Source organism: Salvelinus alpinus, chromosome 28 (assembly GCF_045679555.1).
Source record: "Salvelinus alpinus chromosome 28, SLU_Salpinus.1, whole genome shotgun sequence".
NCBI classification, from domain to species: domain Eukaryota; kingdom Metazoa; phylum Chordata; class Actinopteri; order Salmoniformes; family Salmonidae; genus Salvelinus; species Salvelinus alpinus.
Window position 1 is genome coordinate 25,299,720 of NC_092113.1, and position 16,080 is coordinate 25,315,799.

The following is a 16,080-nucleotide window of genomic DNA, read 5'->3' on the forward strand; positions in this document are numbered from 1 at the left end:
CTGGTTTTAGATCCCATCATAGCAAAAGGACTGCAGTTGTGAAGGTGGTAAATTACCATTTAATGGCGTCAGACCGAGGCTCTGCATCTGTCCTCGTGCTCCTAGACCTTAGTGCTGCCTTTGATACCATCGATCACCACATTCTTTTGGAGAGATTGGAAACCCAAATTGTTCTACACGGACAAGTTCTGGCCTGGTTTAGATCTTATCTGTCGGAAAGATATCAGTTTGTTCTCTGACAAATCAACAGTAAATTTCAGTGTTCCTCAAGGTTCCGTTTTAGGACCACTATTGTTTTCACTATATATTTTACCTGTCATTCGAAAACATAATGTTAACTTTCACTGCTATGCGGATGACACACAGCTGTACATTTCAATGAAACATGGTGAAGCCCCAAAATTGCCCTCGCTAGAAGCCTGTGTTTCAGACATAAGGAAGTGGATGGCTGAAAACGTTCTACTTTTAAACTCGGACAAAACAGAGATGCTTGTTCTAGGTCCCAAGAAACAAAGAGATCTTCTGTTGCATCTGACAATTAATCTTGATGGTTGTAAAGTCAAGACTGTTTCAAGGACAGCGTTTTTCCATCTACGTAACATTGCAAAAATCAGGAACTTTCTGTCCAAAAATGATGCAGAAAAATGTATCCATGCTTTTGTTACTTCTAGGTTAGACTACTGCAATGCTCTACTTTCCGGCTACCCGGATAAAGCACTAAATAAACTTCAGTTAGTGCTAAATACGGCTGCTAGAATCCTGACTAGAACCAAAAAATGTGATCATATTACTCCAGTGTTAGCCTCCCTACACTGGCTTCCTGTTAAGGCAAGGGCTGATTTCAAGGTTTTACTGCAAACCTACAAAGCATTACATGGGCTTGCTCCTACCTATCTTTCTGAGTTGGTCCTGCCGTACATACCTACACGTACGCTACGGTCACAAGACGCAGGCCTCCTAATTGTCCCTAGAATTTCTAAGCAAACAGCTGGAGGCAGGGCTTTCTCCTATAGAGCTCCATTTTTATGGAATGGTCTGCCTACCTATGTGAGAGACGCAGACTCGGTCTCAACCTTTAAGTCTTTACTGAAGACTCATCTCTTCAGTAGGTCCTATGATTGAGTGTAGTCTGGCCCAGGAGTGTGAAGGTGAACGGAAAGGCTCTGGAGCAACGAACCGCCCTTGCTGTCTCTGCCTGGCCGGTTCCCCTCTCTCCACTGGGATTATCTGCCTCTAACCCTATTACAGGGGCTGAGTCACTGGCTTACTGGTGCTCTTTCATGCCGTCCCTAGGAGGGGTGCGTCACTTGAGTGGGTTGAGTCACTGACGTGATCTTCCTGTCTGGGTTGGCGCCCCCCCCCCCCCCTTGGGTTGTGCCGTGGCGGAGATCTTTGTGGGCTATACTCGGCCTTGTCTCAGGATGGTAAGTTGGTGGTTGAAGATATCCCTCTAGTGTTGTGGGGGCTGTGCTTTGGCAAAGTGGGTGGGGTTATATCCTTCCTGTTTGGCCCTGTCCGGGGGTATCATCGGATGGGGCCACAGTGTCTCCTGACCCCTCCTGTCTCAGCCTCCAGTATTTATGCTTTAGTAGTTTATGTGTCGGGGGGCTAGGGTCAGTTTGTTATATCTGGAGTACTTCTCCTGTCTTATCCGGTGTCCTGTGTGAATTTAAGTATGCTCTCTCTAATTCTCTCTTTCTCTCTCTCGGAGGACCTGAGCCCTAGGACCATGCCTCAGGACTACCTGGCATGATGACTCCTTGCTGTCCCCAGTCCACCTGGCCGTGCTGCTGCTCCAGTTTCAACTGTTCTGCCTGCGGCTATGGAACCCTGACCTGTTCACCGGACGTGCTACCTGTCCCAGACCTGCTGTTTCCAACTCTCTAGAGACAGCAGGAGCGGTAGAGATACTCTTAATGATCAGCTATGAAAAGCCAACTGACATTTACTCCTGAGGTGCTGACTTGCTGCACTCTCGACAACTACTGTGATTATTATTATTTGACCATGCTGGTCATTTATGAACATTTGAACATCTTGGCCATGTTCTGTTATAATCTCCACCCGGCACAGCCAGAAGAGGACTGGCCACCACTCATAGCCTGGTTCCTCTCTAGGTTTCTTCCTAGGTTTTGGCCTTTCTAGGGAGTTTTTCCTAGCCACCGTGCTTCTACACCTGCATTGCTTGCTGTTTGGGGTTTTAGGCTGGGTTTCTGTACAGCACTTTGAGATATCAGCTGATGTAAGAAGGGCTATATAAATACATTTGATTTGATTTGATTCAGATCTGGGACAAGGACATACCTCACTGTTTATTTCATGAGTCCCATGAAGAGTGTATGAGGAAGGGGATATGAGCTGTGTGCTAAGGGAGAGACCATGTAGGAGACTACAACATGGAGGAGACTACAAAGAGATGACAAATTAAACTGTCTCATTTAGTATATGACAGAGACAGAGCCCGTGGCTCACCATGTATTGGGCTGGTCTGCTCGGGGGAAACCAACCCACAACCCATGTTTAGTCTACACAAAATCCCCTGCATGGAGACAGCAGTCCTAAAGAGACCCCTAAAAAAAGGAACTGAGTAGGACTGACTACCGCAGCACCACATAATAAACTGTACAGTATACTATGTCAATAAATCCATTGGATTGTGAACAGACTCGATTCTGAGAGGATGGCATACCCATATCAGTATTCATGAAATGTACCTCAATAAATATCTTACATGAGGTGGAAACTAAAAACCTTCAAAGGATTATGTGACAAATGGTGTTGGAAGCCCTGATTTGGAGATGAGGAGCTGCTCCTCTGACATTTAAATGAGACAAGGTAGAGTGACGGAAATACCAATCTATAGACAGAAGAGTTTAATTCCTCACAGTGAATGCCAAAGGGATGAAGGGGAGGATACAGTGGATGTCACCTGGTGATGTGGGAAATCAGACTGACCTATCAAAATGCCAAAAGTGCAAACAAAGTGGAAAGTGCCAACAGATATACAATTAAAATCCTCCTAATTCTTCAAATCTGTTTTCCACAAACAACTGGAACAATCTCTATTCCTCAGGTTTGCACACTCTGAATGATAGGGACACGCACGTACACACATGTCCTTGAGAGAAGCTATTTGGACATACCATAGAGCACCTGTTACAGTTTGCCACATTTTTCAGATGTAAGTGGTATATTTTCAAAACGTCAAAAGTACAAAAATCTAAACTGATAATACTTTTAATACCCCTTATCTTATGTTCAGAACCCTTGCAATATTTGATTAAATAAAGTATAATTTTCCATACAGTATTTGACTATTTTTTAAATAATTTGTATCCAATGGCAGGTTGTGAGTATGTTGAGAAATACTGTATGTCAGTCTTACAGTTTCATTATCCTCAGATAGCATATTTGTAGGACAAATCATCCCAAATAGGGGTATTGAAAAGCAGTTGGCTACTGTAAAAACATAGCACGGTGGTGTATGCCATTTCTGCTCCATGCAACATTGTACAAGATCACCTTTTCGATGATACTTGTCGACTGATACAGTATTGCCTGTCTCTGTGCTTGAAATTCATCAGCTTACAGTGAGTGTATCAATGAAATTCAGATAATGAGTGGAATATATTGTTATATGCAACCCAGGTATTTTACCAGTGCATTGTACACTACACCATAATTCCAAATGGTAGCACATAGTGACTCTTTCCACTTGTTCCTATTAAAGCATACTGGCTGATGGAGAATGGTGATAGTGTATCAGTTGTCGTAGAAAGTCACATAGAAAAGGTGATCTTGTACAATGTGCAGAAATGGCATACAACACCATGCTACATTTTTACAGTAGCCAACTGCTTTACAATACCCCTTATTTCTGATGATTTGTCCTATGTATGTACTGTATGAGGATAACGAAACTGTAAGACTGACATTTCATAACATGCTCACAACTTGCCAAAATTGCATGTCAAGTTATAGTCAAATATTGTATGGAAAATTATATTTACCATCCACTATTCTTTATATTCAGTTCATTAAAAATAATTGTTTTGAAATGTGTATCGCCTTTTTGCTATTGGATTAAATGGTAGTTTAAAGCTCCAGTGCTTTTCCTGTGTTTTATATATATTTCCACACTATGAGGTTGGAATAATTCAGTGAAATTCAGCCTGTTGTGGTGGGATGGAGTTTTGATAGACCAATAAGAGAGTGTTTCCCTCCTGACAGACCACTGTCAGACAGTCCTTGCTAAATTTCTAAAAAATTTGACCGTTTTTATTGAAAACAATCACAGTAAGGTATTTAATTGTTACCCAGAAATGATTTGATATTGAGATAAAAACGGCTGCATTGGACCTTTAAATTACTAAATGGTGAGTCTATCTGATATATTGGTGACTAAACAAAATGTTCTCATATTTCATGGAAAACTTTGATTTTGGATGAATGACTCCGCACTGAATGCACAATCAAAGGTTCTAAACATAAGATGGGGGCATAAGTGTTATCAGTTTTGTGTTTTGTACTTAGAGATTTGAAAATATACCACTTAGATCAAATTTTTTGGGGACAAAGTGATTGAATGTACAGATTGATGTACAGAAACTTTGATTGTACATTCATTGGGGTTTCACATATCTTTCACCCCTGAGTCAACCCACCTCTACCATCCGATCCATTGGCCAGCATGTATTCACTGGAAAATAAACTGGATGATCTCTGTTTGAGATATCTTATGTTTCACCGAGTCATGGCTGAATGAAGACATGGAGCTGGCTTGGTTTTCCATGCATTGGCAGGACAGAACAGCTACATCTGGTAAGACGAGGGGTGGGGGTGTGTGTCTATTTGTCAATAACAGCTGGTGCGCAATGTCTAATATTAAAGAAGTCTCGAGGTATTGCTCGCCTGAGATAGAGTACCCTATGATAAGCTGTAGATCACACTATCTACCAAGATAATTTTCATCTACTGTATATTATTTGTAGCCGTCTATTTATCACCACAAACCGATGCTGACACTAAGACCACACTCAACGAGCTGTATAAAGCCATAAGCAAACAAGAAAATACTCATCCAGAAGTGGCGCTCCTAGTGGCCGGGGGACTTTAATGCAGGCAAACTTAAATCCGTTTTACTTCATTTCTACCAGCATATCACAGGTGCAAGCAGAGGGGAAAAAAACTCTAGACCACCTTTACTCAACACACAGAGGTGCATACAAAGCTCTCCCTTGCCCTCCATTTGGAAAATCTGACCATAATTCTATCCTCCTGATTCCTGCTAACAAGCAAAAACTAAAGCAGGAAGTACCAGTGACTCACTCAATATGGAAATGGTCAGATGACGCGGATGTAATGCTACAGGACTGTTTTGCTAGCACAGACTAGAATATGTTCTGGAATTCATCCAATGGCATTGAGGAGTATACCACCTCAGTCTCCGGCTTCATCAATAAGTGCGTCGAAGATGTCGTCCCCACGGTGACCGTACGTATATATCCCAACCAGAAGCCATGGATTACAGGCAACATCCGCACCGAGCTAAAGGCTAGAGCTGCCGCTTTCAAGGCTTATAAAAAATCCTGCTATGCCCTCAGACGAACCATCAAACAGGCAAAATGTCAATACAGGACTAAGATTGAATCCTATCACACCGGCTCAGACGCTCTTCGAATGTGGCAGGGCTTGCAAACTATTACGGACTACAAAGGGAAACCCAGCCGCAAGCTGCCCAGTGACGCGAGCCTACCAGATGAGCTAAATGCCTTTTATGTTAGCTTCAAGGCAAGCAACACTGAAGCATGCATGTGAGCAACAGCTGTTCCAGAAAACTGTGTGATCATGCTCTCCATAGCCAATGTGAATAAATAGGTCAACATTCACAATGCCGGATGCCCAGACGGAATACCAAGGCGTGTACTCAGTAAATGCGCGGACCAACTGGCAAGTGTTTTCACTGACATTTTCAACCTCTCCCTGACCGAGTCTGTAATACCTACATGTTTTAAACAGACCACCATTGTCCCTGTGCCCAAGGACGCGAAGCTAACATGGCTAAATGACTACTGCTCGTAGCACTCACGTCGGTAGCCATGACGTGCTTTGAAAGGCTGGTCATGACTCACATCAACACCATCATCCCGGAAACACTAGACCCACTCCAATTCGCATACCGCCTCAACAGATCCACAGATGACTAAATCTCAAGAGCACTCCACACTGCCCTTTCCCACCTGGACAAAAGGAACATCTATGTGAGAATGCTGTTCATTGACTAGAGCTCAGCGTTCAACACTATAGTGCCCTCAAACGCATCACTAAGCTAAGGACCCTGGGACTAAATACCTCCCTCTGCAACTGGATCCTGGACTTCCTGACAGGCCGCCCCCAGGTGGTAAGGGTAGGCAACAACACAACTGACACCCTGATGCTCAACACAGGGGCCCCACAGGGGTGCGTACTTAATGCCCTCCTGTACTCCTTGTTCACCCACGACTGCGTGGCCAAGCACAACTCCAACACCATCATTAAGTTTGCTGGCGACACAACAGTGGTAGGCCTGATCACCAACAACGATGAGACAGCCTATAGGGAGGAGGTCATAGACCTGGCAGTGTGGTGCCAGAACTACAATGTCTCCCTCAATGTGAGCAAGACAAAGGAGCTGATCGTGGACTACAGGAAAAGGAGGGCCGAACAGGCCCCCATTATTAACATCCACAGAGCTGTAGTGGAGCAGGTCAAGAGTTTCAAATTCCTTGATGTCCACACCACCAACAAACTATCATGGTCCAAACACACCAAGACAGCCGTGAAGAGGACACAACAACACCTTTTCCCCCTCAGGAGACTGAAAAGATGTGGCATGGGTCCTCAGATCCTCAAAAGGTTCTACAGCTGCACCATCAAGAGCATACTGACTGATTGCATTACCACCTGGTATGGCAACTGCTCGGCATCCGACCGTAAGGCGCTACAGAGGGTAGTGCGTACGGCCCAGTACATCACTGTGGCCAAGCTTCCTGCCATTCAGGACCTATATAACTAGGCAGTGTCAGAGGAAGGTCCTAAAAATTGTCAAAGACTCCAGTCACCCAAGTCATAGACTGTTCTCTCTGCTAGCTCATGGCAAACGATACCGGAGCACCAAATCTAGGTCTAAAGGACTCCTTAACAGCTTCTACCCCCAAGCCATAAGACTGTTGAACAATTAAACAAATGGCCACCCGGACTATTTACATTGACCCCCCGCCCTTTTTACACTGCTGTTACTTGCTGTTTATTATCTATGCATAGTCACTTTACCCCTACCTACATGTACAAATTACCTCGACTAACCTGTACCCCAGCACATTGAGTCGGTACCGGTACACCCTGTATAAAGCCTTGTTATTGTCATTTTACTGTGTTACTTTTTATTCGATTTTTCACTTGAGTTTATTAAGTAAATATTTTCTTAACTTCTAGTTCCTCCCAAACCCGGATCCGGGAGCACCCCCCACAGTAAAAAAGCTGACTAGCATAGCCTAGCATAGCGTCACAAGTAAATACAAGCATCTAAATATCATTAAATCATAAGTCCAAGACACCAGATGAAAGATACAGATCTTGTGAATCCAGCCATCATTTCTGATTTTTAAAATGTTTTACAGGGAAGACACAATATGTAAATCTATTAGCTAACCACGATAGCAAAAGACACAACTTTTTTTTCTCCACCATTGTTTTCCTGGATGGGCAGCTTTCACAATTTCGACCAAATAAAGATATATATAGCCACTAACCAAGAAACAACTTCATAAGATGACAGTCTGATAACATATTTATGGTATAGCATATGTTTTTTTAGAAAAATGTGCATATTTCAGGTATAAATCACAGTTCTACATTGCAGCTGCAATCTGAAATAGCGTTGGAAGCAGCCGGAATAATTACAGAGACCGACGTCAATTACCAAAATACTCATCCTAAAACATTTCTGAAAAATACACAGCATACAGCAAATGAAAGACCAACATCTTGTGAATCCAGCCATCATTTCTGATTTTTAAAATGTTTTACAGGGAAGACACAATATGTAAATGTATTAGCTAACCACGTTAGCAAAAGACACCACTTTTTTTACTCCACCAGTTTTTTACTCCATCAGTAGCTATCACTAATTCGACTAAATAAAGATATATATAGCCACTAACCAAGAAACAACTTCATAAGATGACAGTCTGATAACATATTTATGGTATAGCATATGTTTTTTTTGAAAAATGTGCATTTTTCAGGTATAAATCATAGTTTACCATTGCAGCCACTATCACAAAACTCACCAAAGCGACTAGAATAACTACAGAGAGCAACGTGTATTACCTAATTACTCATCCTAAAACATTTCTTAAAAATACACAGCGTGCAGCAATTGAAAGACACAGATCTTGTGAATCCAGACAATATTTCAGATTTTCTAAGTGTTTTACAGCGAAAACACAATATATCGTTATATTAGCATACCACATGAGCTAACATCACCCCAGCATTGATTCAAGGCAAAAAGCGCGATAACGTTATCACCACCAAAATATATTAATTTTTTCACTAACCTTCTCAGAATTCTTCAGATGACAGTCCTGTAACATCATATTACACAATGCATATAGAGTTTGTTCGAAAATGTGCATATTTAGCATCACAAATCGTGGTTATGCAATGTAATCTGTCAAAACATGGCATGCATTCTGGCCGGCGCCATCTTGGAAAGGCACCTAAGTTTACGATTATTTATCGATTAGATTGACTAAAAAAATACAGGTTGGACAGCTAATGAAAGATGCATTAGTTATTAATGCAACCGCTGAGTTAGATTTTTAAAATTAACGTTACTAGACATACAGTGTGCGTTACAGCCAGACTAGTGCCGCAACAATGGCCGACAAATGCGTTTACATTTTTCCACATAAATACGGAATAAAATCATAAATAGTTCTTACTTTTGGACGAGCTTCCATCAGAATCTTGGGCAAGTTGTCCTTTGTCCAAAAGAATCGTTGCTTTGTTGTAAAACGTCCTCTTCAACTTCGGAACTAGCAGCTAACAATAGCTATGTCGCACAGACATGCCCAAATGGCCAAAGTGCAATACTAAGGAAATACCGAAAATAGCAATATACTCGCATAAACTGATATAACTCGGTTTAAAATAACTTCGTTATGATGTTTCTAACACCTATATCGAATTAAATTACAGACGGACATATCTAAGGCCGATAACTGAGCGTTTCAAAATGCTATCCTGAGGTCTTGCGTTGCGTAATGGCGGGAGTCGAAAAGAGAGCGCACTTCGTTCCTTGGGGCTTTATAAGCTCTGAGAAATACGTAGAGACTCCATTCCACTTCTCATTGGTTACTGACATCCAGGGGAAGGCGGGTGCAGTTCATTTCGATCCATAGGGCACACACAGAGCTTTAAACTGATCTGAGAACAGAGACTATTTTTCTGACCTTCGCATGTCCTGTCATGATTTTCGCTGTAGAAAGAGTTCTGGTTCACCCACAGACATAATTCAAACGGTTTTAGAAACTAGAGATTGTTTTCTATCCAATAGTAATAATAATATGCATATTGTACGAGCAAGAATTGAGTATGAGGCAGTTTAATTTGGAGACAATATTTTCCAAAGTGGAAACAGCACCCCCTGTATTGAGAAAAGGTTTTAACTCTATTTCTTGAACTGCATTGTAGGTTAAGGGCTTGTAAGTAAGCATTTCACTGTAAGGTCTACACCTGTTGTATTCATCAAATGTAACAAATAACATTTGATTTGAAAGACCTTGTACATTTTTATGTTCCAGGAATGGTGTACAGATCCTTGCGACATGGGGCCGTGCATTATCATGCTGAAACATGAGGTTAAGGGCGGAGGATGAGTGGCATTACAATGGGCCTCAGGATCTCTTCACGGTATCTCTGTGCATTCAAATTGCCATCGATAAAATGCAATTGTGTTCGTTGTCCTAAGCTTATGCCTGCCCATACCATAACCCCACCACCACCATGGGGCACTTTGTTCACAACGTTGACATCAGCAAACCTCTCGCTCACATGACGCCATCTGCACGGTACATTTGAAACTGGGATTCCCACTTGAAGAGAAAACTTCTCCAGTGGCCAAGGTGAGAATTGCCCACTGAAGTTGGTTATGACGCCAAACTGCAGTCAGGTCAAGACCCTGGTGAGGACGACTAGCATGTAAATGAGCTTCCCTGAGACGGTTTCCAACCGTTTGAGCAGAAGACTGTCCGGGTGTTTTGTCTCAGACGATCCCGCAGGTGAAGATGCCGGGTGTGGAAGTCCTGGGCTGGCATGGTTACACGTGGTCTGCAGTGGTGAGGCCGGTTGGACTTACTGCCAAATTCTCTAAAATGAGTTGGAGGTGGCTTATAGTAGATACATGAACATTACATTTTCTGGCAACAGCTCTGGTGGACATTCCTGCAGTCAGCAAGCCAATTGCACGCTCCCTCAAAACATTATTTTGATTCAGTAGTTATCCGTTTTGATCAGTTTGAGTAAGTGTTAGTTGATTTATATTGTTAACAAATGAAAAGAAAATCATATCAAAAGTGAAGTGAATATTGTATTTTGAAAATCAGATAGATTGAATATATATCCAAATTGAAAGATTGATTTGGTGCAGTCAACAGGTGAATTTGTTTGTTGTATTTAGCCAATTGAAAATGTGCTTAGTGTTTTGAAACATGAGCCACAAACTTGTGAAATTGCACCAAAGGGATTGAAAAAAAACTGTATTAGGTAAAAATATAGAAATGCACACTGTTCAGCAGTTATCAAACTATATAAACTCAGCAAAAAAAGAAACGTCCTTTCACTGTCAACTGCGTTTATTTTCAGCAAACTTAACGTGTAAATATTTGTATGAACATAACAAGATTGAACAACAGACATAAACTGAACAAGGTCCACAGACATGTGACTAACAGAAATTGAATAATGTGACCGTGAACAAAGGGGGGGTCAAAATCAAAAGTAACAGTCAGTATCTGGTGTGGCCACCAGCTGCATTAAGCACTGCATGAACAGGGGCCCTGGGCATCTTTCTTTTGGTGTTTTTCAGAGTCAGTAGAAAGGCCTCTTTAGTGTCCTAAGTTTTCATAACTGTGACCTTAATTGCCTACCGTCTCTAAGCTGTTAGTGTCTTAATGACCGTTCCACAGGTGCATGTTCATTAATTGTTTATGGTTCATTGAACAAGCATGGGAAACCCTTTACAATGAAGATCTGTGAAGTTATTTGGATTTTTACGAATTATCCTTGAAAGACAGGGTCCTGAAAAAGGTTTACGTTAGCTAGGCACTACATCATTTGGTTCAGTAGTTTTAATTTTAATTAAGTGATAGTTAATTGTATTGTTAACAAATGACAAGAAATCATATCAAAAGTAAAGTGAATATTGTATTTTGAAAGCAGATACTTACAATGAATATGTATTCAAATTGAAACAGTGATGTGTTGCAGTGAACAACTGACTTTGTGAACTTGTTTGTTGTACTCAATGAGTCAATGAGTTGTTATCAATAAATCATCACAATAAGGTGCAGAGTGTTCGATTTGCCTGCTGGGCAAGGAGACCAGCATCTCTGCTTAAACCATTAATAACTGTGTGACGTTTTCAATGGATTGTTAAATAAATGTTAACTATTTGGTTGTAATATCACCACCTCTTGAAGAGCACAGTTTCAGATTACTCCATGCAAAACAATTGTGCACATTTAGCTCTATCATCATCAGAGTTATAGGCCACAGCCAGTAACTGCATTCTTTTCATGATCAGTAAACATCACTTGATCATGGAATTTCAGATAAATGAGGGTAGCCTCACGATATCTATCAATATTGGCCACCATTAATTGGATATTTGAGTGATAGAAAATAAAAGTGAACTATACCTGACAAGTATGAGTGGTTTAGGTTGATTTCCCATCCTTTGTGGGCTCGGCCTGTCAAGCATCAGAAGGGCACATTCGCCGATGCACTGTTAACTGATAATGTTCACTTTGCAAGCTACCGGTAGAAACTTTGTACAGTTGGCTAAACAACATAGGCCTACCTAGCGAAGTTAACTAACATTATCCCCTTTTCACATTGTTTTTAAGAGTGTTTCAATCACGATTGTTGCTGACTGACACGATTGATGGACCACGTCAAATTGGCTAGCTAGCTAATAACAGATAATATCAATATAGCTAGTTAGCATGGTCATTTTCAGGGGATAAACTAGATAGCTATATCCAAATGTTGTTTGATTTGCTTGCCATCTATGGTGGTGATGACAGTAGCCCGACTGACAACTTTACTAGGACGAGGACTTGCCCAATCAAGCTCTTTCCAAAAGCCTTATCGCTGATGAAGCAAGTTAAATGACACGTGTTGTTTCCTTAGCTAGCTAGCTACATGCCAAATGGATCTGTCAACCCTCACGTATGAAAATACAGTGGCAAGAAAAAGTATGTGAACACTTTGGAATTACCTGGATTTCTGCATAAATTGGTCATCAAATTTGATCTGATCTTCATCTAAGTCACAACAATAGACAAACATAGTGTGCGTAAACTAATAACACACAACTTATTGTATTTTTCTTGTCTATATTGAATAATTTAAACATTCACGGTGTAGGTTGGAAAAAGTATGTGATCCCCTAGGATAATGATTTCTCCAAAATCTAATTGTTCAGGAGTCAGCCAACCTGGAGTCCAATCAATGAGACGAGATTGGAGATGTTGGTTAAAGCTGCCTTGCCCTGTAAAACACACTCACAAAATTTGAGTTTGCTACTCACAAGAAGAATTTCCTAATGTGAACCATGCCTCGAACAAAAGAGATCTCAGAAGATCTAAGATTAAGAATTGCTGACTTGCAAAAAGCTGGAAAGGGTTACAAAAGTATCTCTAAAAGCCTTGATGTTCACCAATCCATGATAAGAGAAATTATCTATACATGGAGAAAGTTCAGCACTGATGCTACTCTCCCTGGGAGTGGCTGTCCTGCAAAGATGACTGCAAGAGCACAGCGCATGCTCAATGAGGTTAAGAAGAATCCTAGAGTGTCAGCTAAAGACTTACAGAAATCTCTGGAACACGATAACATCTCTGTTGATGAGTCTACAATACGTAAAACACTAAACAAGAATGGTGCTCATAGGAGGATACCATGGAAGAAGCAACTGCTGTCCAAAAAAAACATGATGCTGCACATCTGAAGTATGCAAAAGTGCACCTGGATGTTCCACAGCGCTACTGGCAAACTATTCTGTGGACAGATGAAACTACAGCTGAGTTGTTTGGAAGGAACACACAACACTATGTGTGGAGAAAAAACGCACAGCACACCAACATCAAAATCTCATCCCAATTGTAAAGTATGGTGGAGGGAGCATCATGGTTTGGAGCTGCTTTGCTGCCTCAGTGCCTGGACAACTTGCTATCATCGACGGAAAAATGTATTCCCAAGTTTATCAAGACATTTTGCAGGAGAATGTTAGGCGATGTTAGCCAATTGAAGCTCAACAGAAGTTGGGTGATGCAAAAAACAACAACCCAAACAGGACAACAACCCAAAAACACAGAAGTAAATCAACAACAGAATGGCTTCAACAGAAGAAAATATACCTTCTGGAGTGGCCCAGTCAGAGTCCTGACCTCAACCCGATTGAGATGCTGTGGCATGACCTCAAGAGAGCAGTTCACACCAGACATCCCAATAATATTGCTGAACTGAAACAGTTTTGTAAAGAGGAATAGTCCAAAATTCCTCCTGACTGTTGTGCTGGTCTGATCCGCAACTACAGAAAACATTTGGTTGAGGTTATTGCTGCCAAAGTAGGGTCAACCAATTATTAAAACCAAGTGTTCCCATACTTTTTCCACCCTGCATTGTGAATGTTTACACAGTATGTTCAATACATACATGAAAATGTATTATTGCTTGTGTGTTATTAGTTTAAGCAGACTGTGTTTATCTATTGTTGTGACCTAGATGAAGATCAGATCAAATTTTATGACCAATGTATGCAGAAATCTAGGTATTTCCAAAGGGTCCACATCCTTTTTCTTGCCACTGTACATAATCAATTGATGTTTACTAATCATGAAAGTATGCAGTTACTTGCTGTATAACTCCGATGACAGCGCTAAATGGGGAATAATCTGAAATGTGTAGTTCTGACTATGCTCTTCCAAGAGGTGATGATATTAAAACCAAATAGTTTAAACATTTATTTAACAATCTCTTGAAAACGCCATGTAGTTGCCAATGGTTTTAGTATAGCTAGGGGTCTCCTTGCCCCCCAGCAGCCAAATTGAACGCTCCGCACCGTATTGTGACGTTTTATTGATAATGGCCTATTGAAAATGTGCTTAGAGTTTTGAAACACAAGCCATTTTGATTATCTGTTTTAAATGTTTGTGCCTAGAGTTGTGAAAATGTACAACATACTTGTGAAAATTGCACCAAAGTGATTGAAAACACCTAATTGTGGTGTTAATTCCTACATGGTGTCTATAGGGGAGTATCCAGCAGGTCAGAGGAGGGAGAAGCCACCTGAGACCTCCATTTACACTGTTACTGGAAAACCTAGGATACCGTACAGTACAACCCAAAAACATACAAAGTGTTCACATGATCAGACAGATAGAAGACTTTAGAAACACACTCATACTGTGTATAGACTCTGCTTATCCAATCTGTAAGTGAGGAACCTGTTGCATAAAGAGAGTCAATCAAATCAAGATCGCTTGATAGATTGATTAAATAGACTGATGTTTGTTTACAGTTAACAACCTGTCTCTCTCTCTGTGTGTGTGTGTGTGTGTGTGTGTGTGTGTGTGTGTGTGTGTGTGTGTGTGTGTGTGTGTGTGTGTGTGTGTGTGTGTGTGTGTGTGTGTGTGTGTGTGTGTGTGTGTGTGTGTGTGTGTGTGTGTGTGTCTGTGTGTGTGTGTGTGTGTGTGTTTAACTGCAGAGTGAGCCACAGTGTCTACTCTAATTCAATAATCTCTCCCTCTCTACAGTCTTCTATCAGAGTTCCTGTCTGTGCAGCTTCCACTGAAACTCTCTTCTCTCCCTCTTCACCACCCTCCACCCTGCCAACCCTCCTGTGACTGTCAGTCAGTCAGGGAATCAGCGTTTAGCTGGGGTTGAGTCTGTAATAGCTGATGTTAAATAATGCAGCACAACCAGGGTCAACTGCATTGTCATGTTCAGGGAAGCAGGGAATGGTTTATAGCAAGCACAGCGACTTCAAACAGAAATCACACCCCTTGGTGACAAGCAGGCAGGCACACACAATCACACTCACAAGCCTGTGTACACGTGCAAGCACACACAAGCACACACACGCACAGTAAAAGGTGCAGAGTAAGGTTGAACAGCTCTGTAAATGAGAATGCTATTCCCTCTTACCCTCCATACGCTCCAAAGGTGAAACTCCTCTTTCTCTGCGCCATGCCGGCTAATGGAGTGGGAAGTGGACCAACAGTGTGTGAGTCAACTCAGCACTGAATGGAGCCTCTACTTCTGTCACTGACTCCCTCACGTCGACTCTGTATGTGTGTATGAGAGGGAGTGTGTGGCTGCTCTGCTCCACTCCCCCTTCCTCCCTCCATCCCTCCCTTCCTTCCTCCCTCCCTCGTACGCTCGCTCCATAGTAGGGGGCTGCTGACCATATCAGTCTCCCAGAGAACCAGTAGGAGCCCTCTTCATCCCCTTACCCTAGTCATTGAGACCAGAGGGGACAGGAGGACAGGCACCAAATGTCTATCTCCTTATCTCTAATAGATTCATCATCCGATAAGGATTAATTCAATAGTTTGCTGATGGGTGCAATTAATGAGAGTACTATTTATACAATTCAGATGAGGACAGAAAAGGAGTGCCATTGGAGGTAATGTCATAGATGACAGAAGACAACAAGTTCAACGTGGTGAGAAATGTGATGCAGCTCTTTATCTTCATAATCTGTTGGGAACTTGTTTTTCATTCCTCTCTCTCTGTTTCTCTATGTTTCTC

General features: G+C 41.6%; 1 protein-coding gene across 7 annotated transcripts in view; it reads right to left on the reverse strand.

Annotated features, from left to right (window-relative positions):
• Positions 1 to 16,080, reverse strand: part of LOC139557483 (rap1 GTPase-activating protein 1-like) — a 129,735-nt gene that overhangs the window by 90,467 nt on the left and 23,188 nt on the right. For 5 of the 7 annotated variants that reach the window (XM_071372364.1, XM_071372366.1, XM_071372365.1 and 2 more), the window contains exon 1: positions 15,475 to 15,613. The exons of 1 other annotated variant lie outside the window; for it this stretch is intronic. In XM_071372364.1, coding sequence (XP_071228465.1) covers positions 15,475 to 15,518 — 44 coding nt within the window. In that variant the 5' untranslated portion in view covers positions 15,519 to 15,613. Of the gene's footprint in view, positions 1 to 15,474; positions 15,629 to 16,080 lie in introns of those variants that run through there. One more of the 7 variants, XM_071372361.1, reaches the window with a different exon arrangement.